Raw genomic sequence first — 9,755 nt, forward strand, 5'->3', positions numbered from 1 at the left:
TTGCACTATTTAATTGTGTTACATTAAAATTCCTTTAAACATAAAATTATTGGTGTGTCTCTATGTAATTGTTTTATGACAAATCAGGGGTTCTTTCAGACACTCTTAGGCCAGAAGTATTTCATTTTATTAGTTGTAAATAAAGTCTCAGTAATAAACAGTTATGTTACTTGATAGTAATTGTTGTTTTCTAAACACCGTTTTAAATTTGGATTTAAAATGATGTAAAATATGCTTCATTGTTTAATGTACAAAGTAATAATTGTATTTTTCAGACAAAATGATTTTGAATGAGAACTGAACCCGTAATCGAGAAGAATCTAGAAAATGGATGAAAGTACGTTGTGCTGTCTTCACTGCAATGAAGTATTCACCACGAAGAGTTCTCTAACGGAGCACTTCAGGGAACTACACGCGGTAAAATATTCTTCTCTTTAAAGGGAGTCTTCGCGAATAGTCAAAACGTAAAATTATGATAAAATAATGGATAAACGGGAGTTATCATTATTTTATGCCGAATGGTTCTTTAATTAGTTACTATGGTTTTGTTGACACCCTGCAACCAGTCCACCAGGAACGTAGTCAACCAAAACGAGAAACATGGTTATCCCTTATTTATATAGATTTCACTTGGCATAAAAATCGGATAGAAATAGAAATTTAATTAGCGCTTGTCAATTATTATCTAATGTTCACCATATTTCATTTAACGATCACTCCTTTTAATTTTGAATCTTCAAATTTATTTTAATTTTGTTCATTCTATGTCAGGCTGATGTACCAAGAAGAAAAATTGCCCGCTATCTCTGCGACTTTTGCCCAAAGCACTTTGCAGATTCCTGGACTGCGAAACATCACAAGAAAACTGTTCATTTATCAGTTCGAGAACACTCATGTGATACATGCAAGAAAGCATTTTTATCCAAGAAGGATTTAAGAAGACACATAAAGGGTGTTCATGAGAAGCAGAGAATTATTTATCCTGGGCAGAAAACTAAAGGAAATCATTTCTTTTGATATTTCTAAATCTTCAACACGTTCTAAAATCTAATAAGAAACATTAACATTTCTGATATTGGTAACTTGAGATATGAACAATTCGGAGAACTATAAATCAATAAATATATTAGCCAAGAATACAAATATTCAGTTCACAAGTGCAGATTACATAATAGGGTATTAGAAAAGATCAAAATACCATCCATTATTATCTTTTTATTTTAATTTAAGAAAGCAAGTGTCTGAAAAATATAATTCAAAAAGTTTAACAATTGGATTCCACAAAATTTATTATAGAAATTATTAGAATTCAGCCAAAATTCTAAAAATTATAGAAATTATTAAAATTCAGCCAAAATTCTAAAAATTAAAGAAATTTTTAAAATTCAGCCAAAATTCTAAAAATTATAGAAATCATTAAAATTCAGCCAAAATTCTAAAAATTAAAGAAATTATTAAAATTCAGCCAAAATTCTAAAAATTATAGAAATTATTAAAATTCAGCCAAAAATCTAAAAATTTCTAATTTTTTATCTTCTTCAAAGTTTGGAAAAATGATCATGTTTGATCAGGAAAGAAACAAGATAAGTTGCTTCGCCAGAACCATCTCGTTGATGCTGAGTCTGAAGATGGACCGGAGGACGGTGGGGAACAGGAGCAGGTGGAAGACGACGGAGGAGAACCGGATCAAACCAGACTAGGAGAACACGGATCAAACCATACTGAGAGCTCCAGCAGGGATCATCAATACACAGAAGAGTTGCTAACTGTAAATAATCATGGTAATTTTCTTTGTAAATATTTATTATCTTCCTCTATACATCTAAAATAATCCTAACATTTCTGCATTGTTGTAAAACTTAAAAAGATCCCACGCCCGTCCCTGGAAGATATTTGTAATAGACTGCTAGATCTCTAAATATTTGTGTTAACAGCTAGTTTATCTCTAGATTTGATAAATACTCCGGGTTCGTTCTCCGGCCAGCTCAACCCATCATCAGATCTACACTCTAAATCCGACCTGGAGTTTATCAGTCCAGAGCTATTTTCGAACCTTCCCCAGATGTTCGCAAATTATAGTAATAATCTATTTTCCGAGGAAGAATCAAGGTACGGACTGAAGTACGAAAGGTAGAAAAATTAAAAATGAAAAGACCACGTAGAGTGATCATCGGGTGCAATTACTAAATGTAATGTGATAAATGATTATGGGGTGGAATCGCAAAATTTAATGTACAATCAATAATTATGGGGTGGATTCACAAAATGTGTGATCGATAAGGTAGAATCACAAGATATAGAGAAATCATATAATGGAATCACAAACTGCTGAGAGATCATAGGGTAGAACCGCTAGGTGTAGAGAAATCATTGAGGGAAATGACAAATTCTGCGTGATCATAGGATAGAATCACAACAATGTAGATTGATCTTAGGGTAGAACCACTACTCACTACAATATAGAGAAATTATTGAGTAGAATGAAAAATTCTGCGTGATCATAGGATAGAATCACAACAATGTAGATTGATCTTAGGGTAGAACCACTACTCACTACTATGTAGAGAAATTATTGAGTAGAATGAAAAACTGCGTGATCATAGGTTGTAATAACAACAATTGAGTGGTCAAATGTAGATATTAGGGTAGAATTATACAAGATATGAGTATATAGATTGGGTGCATGGATATTTTTCATAGTCTAAAGAATCAAAAAATAAAAAACGTAAAAACTAAAATAACGAAAATTTAAAATAATAAAGGCATTTTCTCCAGTTGTACGGGTGCCCGTGTTTCCGTGAATGTATCCCAGACATCTACACCTATCTCGGGACTTCCGGTCAATATTTCCAGGCTCTCATTTCCGGTCAACACGGTAAGCATCCGGTTTTTATTTACTGGCTATCATATCCGTTTCATAAAACTTTGAGCCTCTATTGATTGGCTAACATCCGGTTCAATTAAAAACTAGAAAGTTCTGTGTCAAATTCTTGATGTGAATTTTCAGAAATAGGAAATTTTATGTTTAGATTGAAAGAAGGAGAAGAAAAGGATCTCCATTGAAAATGGTTTCTAGAGAAGCTTTGCTGAACACTAGGTATAGGATTACCATCAGTAGTATAATTAACCTAATCTCCATGTTTTAATTACATCTCTTAATTAATGTGTTTTCAAGCCACCTCCAATTTAATCGACGGTACCCTTCCGCTCGGATTAAAATTAAGGAAGATTTTGTTTATTTTCTGTCTTGTAAAGATTTCATTCCTGTTAATTTCCATTTTTCTTCTCTGTTGCAAAAATCCGCAAGTCACTCATTTTCGCTTGGACAAAAATATAAGAGAATTAAAATCGTCCATGTAACTCTGTGATGGAGAAAGAGGGCCTCCTAGTGAAAAGTAAAAAAACATGGTTAATTTTCATTAGACGACCCAAAGATATTATTTCAGTTTACTTGAACCAGATGACCCGGAGAGGTTTTTTCGGAACGGATCAGTTGATGAGATTGAAGCTGGTTCCAAGGTTGACTTTGATCAGAGGGAAGATCTTGATGCTACTGATGGATATGAGAATGCTAATTCGGATGAGGATGATAGTTCTCAGGATGGATTCAATGATCAGGTACAGTTTGAAATATGATCGGTGTAGTTCCGGGTTCCTCTTAGAACCAATTATGGTCAGGATGCTTTAATTTTAAATTTCAAGTTTGATAAAATCTGCCAATTTGGTTAAAAAATAAGCAAAAATCCACCAATTTAGGGGAAATTTTTCTATTTCAAGTGACCCTCTATGCAAATATGGCAATAGCTGATTTGCAAATGTACCCATAAAACCCTTATTTAATCAAAGATGCTGAGATTCCGTCGTTTTCCTGGCTCGAACACATAGTTATAATAATCCATAATTGATCAGACAACACATTTTTATTGTCAACCTAGAGAGTCACTTGAAATTACGGTTACAATTTCTTTTATGAAAAAATCTGCCAATTTTGAACTTGAGACATGACTTGCCTTTAAACATGAGATTTTTAAATTAATATTTCCACAAGATAAATGTTCAGGTTGGGCCTGTGTTCCAGCTGGAGAACCTGGAGAACCTTCAGCTGGTTCTACCGGAACAAGGAGAACCTCAGATAGTAATCCCGGAAACAGGTTCAACTTTTTAGATCCTAGTGTTAGAACCTTAGTGTTGTATTATGCAGAACTATGGATTGATTTAATTCCTCTTCGACATCCCGTGTTGGCCATACCCTGTAGGGATAAATTGAGGGAACCAGTATTAATCCTTAAATTTGATATTGCCCACATTGGATATCGAGATCATGCGTTGAAGATATTTCAAACAAAAGTTCGGACCAAAGGGAAACTTTATGATGAAAGCTTTTTAAATTCGAATCCGAAAATCCTATGTCGACAACTATATTTTTTTTTCAAATATTTGGACGTAATTGCATTTTAATATAATAAAAACAAGTTACATTCATGATAATAAAAAACATTTAAGCTTTTATCATAGCGTAATTCTGATAATAAATAATTTAGGAATCCGGTTAAAAATCTCTAGAGTAATTCTGATAATAAATAATTTAGGAATCCGGTTAAAAATCTCTAGAGTAATTCTGATAATAAATAATTTAGGAATCCGGTTAAAAATCTCTAGAGTAATTCTGATAATAAATAATTTAGGAATCCGGTTAAAAATCTCTAGCGTAATTCTGATAATAAATAATTTAGGAATCCGGTTAAAAATCTCTGGAAAATCTCGATCTCGCAGCAATGATGCAGATAGCCAAGTTCTAACCATCGTGCCTGGTACATCTGGACAAACGGTAATTTTTCGTAGGAACCAATTAAACAATCTTTCTGTGTTTGTTTTTTGACACTTTTTGAACCTGGAAGATTTACTAACTTTTTGATGAATTATGTGCTTTTGAATGTTGCGGTTGCTTTAACAGAGTTAAACTGCTACCTTTAAGTGGTGTGGGCGTTTCACTTGCAGATCTTTGTTCAGAATTTTTAATGATTACATCAATCAACACTCCTTACAAGCCTAATACTATTCAATGGAAAACCTTTTAAACCATTGGTCGGAATCAATAACTACTTGTCTTTTGTGGTCCAGAAGTAGCTTTATCTAGTTCAACTTCTTAGTATTCATTAAATCCAATCTCAGGTATCAGAGAATTAAATCATTCAAACAATGAAATATTGTAAAAATTACAAAAATAAATTTTCATCACTTTCTAGAAAGAGTGTGAAGAACTCATTGGAGAAGGAGAAGAGAATCTTTATTATATTTCGCCTTATCAGGTTTGTCAAGTTTTTTTAAAGCATAATTAGTTATTTTTTTCAATCAATCATATTTGAAGTTTTATTGCTGAATTGTAGAAAAAAGAACTTTCGGGAAATAATTATCAGAAAGCAGGAAAAAAATTGATTTCTAAGCTTTTCTCCAAATCTTAGAAACACTCCCCCTTTCCTCGTTCAGCTGTCAGCTTCCTTTGTTTAAAATCAAAAACGTATTTCTTTGATATTTTTTACCATCATTTTTATTGAAATACTTTTCAAAAGTTTAATTATCATGAATATTTTTTTTATTTTTTTTTCTCCTTGTTAATTTTTTAATGTGCAGGCGCAAGCATTGGTATTAGAAGGGGAGGGTGAGAAAGAAACCAACCAAGAACTTGAACAAGAACATGATCAGGGAGAGATCGTTCTCAATTCTGATCGTTCAGAATCAATAAACTTTCAATCTGAAAATTCTGGAGATGAGGAAATAATTTCAAAGGTATCCATGGTAGACAGCAATGGTAATCAGAACAATAGTGTCGAATCAGCTGTTTCCGGCGTGCTGGTCTACAAAAAAATGGCGGACAAAAATAAACTCGTGGATTTTACTCATTTTGAGATTAATAATAGAGTTGCCTTACTTAACGAAAGTTCCTCGCTAGAAGTTGATAGAGAAGACTGCCTGCCCGAGATTAGTATAGAGGAGAAGATTGCAAACCTAATTGATGAACGAAGTGGTAGAATTGATCTGAGTAGAGCAGTTTCTTGTGATTTATGTGATCGACGGTTTATCTCCGAGGAGTACTTGAACAAGCACATAAAGGAGCTGCATCCAGCATCACCTAGGGTATGATAGGGGTTTAGGTTTTCCCCACTAAAAAGTATTTTGGGAAAGAAAATAATTTAAAAAAGTAATCTTTTTCGTATTTAAAGCTAATTCTTTTTTTGAGATGTTATTTCCCTCAAATTTTCAATATTATTTTAGTTTATGCTGGAGCTTGACCAGGGACTCATATCAGAGGAGATGTTTGAAGATCTTGGTAAGCAATAATGTTTTTTTATTTTATTTTTTTTTATCTTATTAATTTGTTTTTGTAGTCGAAGTAGCTGAGCCCGCCATGCTTCCAATCAGTGAAGTTCTTGAGACCAAAACAACGTATAAATGTGATCACTGTGAAGAAGAGTTTAAGCTGAAAGGTTTGCTGACGAAACACAAGAAGAACAATCACAATGTCAAGTTAAAGTTTGAGTGTAAACAATGTGAGAAATGCTTTTCATCTGATCAGGTAGATAACCTCCTATACAAACAACAAATTTCAACATAGCTGGATCGAACTGACCCAAATTTTTTGTTGAATCTCTTTTGACTCTAGGGATGGTTTAATACATATAGCCTGTTGGAATTATCAAATGTTTCCTTTAAAAACCTAAAATCCGCAAAAAAAGAGATTAATATTCTGAAATCTCAATCAGATAAAGCTAATATTGTTACCATAACGTATAGTTTTATAGTTTGAACAGCTTTAGTATGATAAAAAAAACCTTTGTCTATCAGTACAAGTATACTGTGAATTGTATTTTGTATATTCTAGAGTTTGAAGCTTCACACAACCTCTGTTCATGACGGAGTGTCCAGTGTTTGTAGAATCTGTCTCAAGCCTGTTATTGATATCAGTAAGTTTTTATTTAAAAAAAAGACTACTGAGACCACTCGACTGATGAAAGATCGTCTTATTTCTAATTCAGCTTGAGCTGTAAACTATGAACATATTCACTAATTCATTGACCAAATAATACCTTTCTCAGAATATATTTTAAAGAGGTTGTCAGCCTGATTTTAAGTGAAACAATTTAAAAAAAGAGAAGCATATCAGATTAAAATGGTTGACACATTTATCTGAGCAACCATGAGAAAGATATTCATTTGTTTGTTTTCATCAGCATCAATGAAGGATATAGACAAACAAATTCTTTTTTAAGGACTGTAGACGTAATTTCAAGTGACCGTCCATTTGTATGGTGACATGTCTAATTGACAAGGATACGAAGGGTACGAACGGTAAAGCATTGACAGATCAAGAATGCACGAAATATCAATCATCTGATCTCTAAAAGTTGATTATTTTCAATTGTATTATAAATTGACTTACATAACTGCATGTAACTTACAATGGAGGGTCACGGTAAAATATGTCGAACGTCTCTGTAAGAAGAGGGTATGGAATGATTTTTCAGGAAAATATATACCCTTTTTTAGCTCGACATATTCGGCTTCAGCACAAAAATACAGAAGAACGTTTTGCTTGTCAACTCTGCCATCTCAGATTCAGGAACAGTCGCATATTTTGTATAATGTATATTTATAAAATCTAGATCGATTTAAAAACTTCAAAGTAATTCATAAATAAACTGATAGCAAACTTTAAAAAAAAAAAACTTAATAAGGGGCAATAAAATTCCATCATGTTCGATCCAAAGATATATGGAATATAAAAACACAGTATTTTTTAAACAAACTATTTACAAATCAGTAAAAACTTTCTAATCTCTGAGTGATTCATAAAGTTAAAGCATTAAGATAAAAAATTAGCTTTTTATTTGCTAAAAAGTTCAGTAAATCTTGAAGAAATATTCCGGACCTGGATCCATTTTTATCAGGGTGGATACAGGATCTGGATCCGCATCAAAATGAAATGAAGTGGATCCTAAGCATCGCAGAATGTATTGTACAAGTTGGTTTAATACATATTCTCTATTCTAATAATTTTGTGGTTTCTGTGTTCAGATTTTGATTTGATGAATTGTAAAAATATTTAAAATTATAAATCTGTAGAACCCTGTTCTCTATGCAACGGCACAAGATGATGGTGCACCTCAAGCTGCGCCCCTACACCTGTGATTATTGTGAAAAATCCTTCGGAAGTAAACGTGATATGGAGAGACACAAGAAATCTCAACATTTTCGAATCAAGGAAAAAGTTTTAATGGTTGAACGGTTTTCACTAGAAAAAAATTTAGATTGGCCTATTTTATGATCCTTTGAATTAAAAATATTAAAAAAAGATAATTTTGAGTTTCATAAGTTTCCTCTATTGAACTTTTTTTCTGCAGAATATTGAACGAAAGGAGTGGACTTGTCCATTATGCAAAATAGCATTTGATAAAAGAAATAAATATGACAGGTAACAAGATTGATTTTAATATTTTCATTCTGATCAAGATTTTTTTGATGTTTTTACTTGAAAACAAGATTATTTTGGGATGTTTTTACGTGGACACAAGATTATTTTGGGATGTTTTTACTTGGATACAAGATTATTTTGGGATGTTTTTACTTGGATATAAGATTATTTTTTGATGTTTTTACTTGAATATAAGATTATTTTTTGATGTTTTTACTTATATATAAGATTATTTTTGAATGTTGTTTTTACTAGGATATAAGATTATTTTTTGATTTTTTTACTTGGATATAAGATTATTTTTTGATGTTTTTACTTGGATATAAGTTTTTTTTGATGTTTTTACTTGGATATAAGATTATTTTTAAATGTTGTTTTTACTTGGATGTTTCTTTAAATAAATAAATAAATAAAAGATCAACCATCATAAAAAATCAAGGCAGAGACCCCCTCAAAAATAACCGCCAAAGGACGGAAATTAATGTATATCCGATTATGCCACAAGTTTAGTGTGATCAAAACATAGGATGATAGGGGTCTAGGCCAGTGACCGAAGTCACCTCCCCACTGCACACAAACGGGTTCTAATTGTATATAATATATATTTTGTGAAAATCCTTATATTTTTTTTATTGTTTTGTATTTCTAGGCATAAGAAGAGTGTTCACAATAACTCAAGTGATCTTGAAATACTTTCCTTTCTCTCTGGCGAGCTCAAGTCACGTGTTATGGAGGTCGTCATTAATTCTTCATCCCTGGATCTCTGATCTTAGTTGGAGGTCGTTTTTGATTCTTCATCCCTGGATCTCAGATCTTAGTTGGAGGTCGTCATTGATTCTTTATCCCAGAATCTCAGATCTTCTTATGTATTCCAGTGAGACCCAAAAGACTGTGGAATTTATAGACGACTGTTATTACTTACTTACAGCCATCAGATCCTCGGGGGGACACAGGCCATCAACAAATCCTTTCAAGGATTAAGCTCGATTACATAAGAAGCCGGCTTTATAATCAACCATTATACTCAAGTTATAATTTAAATATTTCATTTAACATCAAGCACAGTAATTTATTTATAAGTCGATTTTCAAGCTATTTGCTTTATAACACCGTAAAATACACATAAGGTTGCTGAAATGTTGTCTTCCAATTCCACAGTTTTTATGTGTCCGACTGTATAAAATAATTTAAACCAAGCTCTCATTAATTATCAGAACTCTTTATCTCTCTGGCTGTGAAAAATTTTATATTTCAGATAAAATGGGAAAAGAATGAAAGATGAAAC

The 9,755-nt window shown here is 32.3% G+C and overlaps 1 protein-coding gene across 1 annotated transcript; it reads left to right on the forward strand.

Annotated features, from left to right (window-relative positions):
• The first annotated feature begins 5 nt into the window (after nucleotides 1-5).
• LOC111707062 (zinc finger and BTB domain-containing protein 17) lies at nucleotides 6-9,726 on the forward strand. The gene is made up of 18 exons (XM_023480062.1): nucleotides 6-417; nucleotides 772-1,000; nucleotides 1,572-1,781; nucleotides 1,950-2,109; nucleotides 2,776-2,875; nucleotides 3,030-3,097; nucleotides 3,447-3,618; nucleotides 4,061-4,151; nucleotides 4,734-4,828; nucleotides 5,247-5,309; nucleotides 5,632-6,135; nucleotides 6,274-6,328; nucleotides 6,387-6,574; nucleotides 6,881-6,962; nucleotides 7,546-7,618; nucleotides 8,122-8,260; nucleotides 8,400-8,470; nucleotides 9,120-9,726. Exons 1-18 carry the CDS (start codon nucleotides 328-330, stop codon nucleotides 9,235-9,237), a joined length of 2,508 nt encoding a protein of 835 aa, XP_023335830.1. The 5' UTR covers nucleotides 6-327; the 3' UTR covers nucleotides 9,238-9,726.
• Nucleotides 9,727-9,755: the final 29 nt, after the last annotated feature.

The sequence above is a fragment of the Eurytemora carolleeae genome, unplaced genomic scaffold (genome assembly GCF_000591075.1).
Source record: "Eurytemora carolleeae unplaced genomic scaffold, Eaff_2.0 scaffold775, whole genome shotgun sequence".
NCBI lineage: Eukaryota > Metazoa > Arthropoda > Copepoda > Calanoida > Temoridae > Eurytemora > Eurytemora carolleeae.

Bases quoted from the DNA above. Each gene is read 5' to 3' on its own strand.
- LOC111707062 (XM_023480062.1), top strand. From the start codon at position 328: ATGGATGAAAGTACGTTGTGCTGTCTTCACTGCAATGAAGTATTCACC. The intron at 418-771 runs GTAAAATATTCT...ATTCTATGTCAG, and splicing joins ACTTCAGGGAACTACACGCG to GCTGATGTACCAAGAAGAAA. The intron at 4,829-5,246 runs GTAATTTTTCGT...ATCACTTTCTAG, and splicing joins CTGGTACATCTGGACAAACG to AAAGAGTGTGAAGAACTCAT.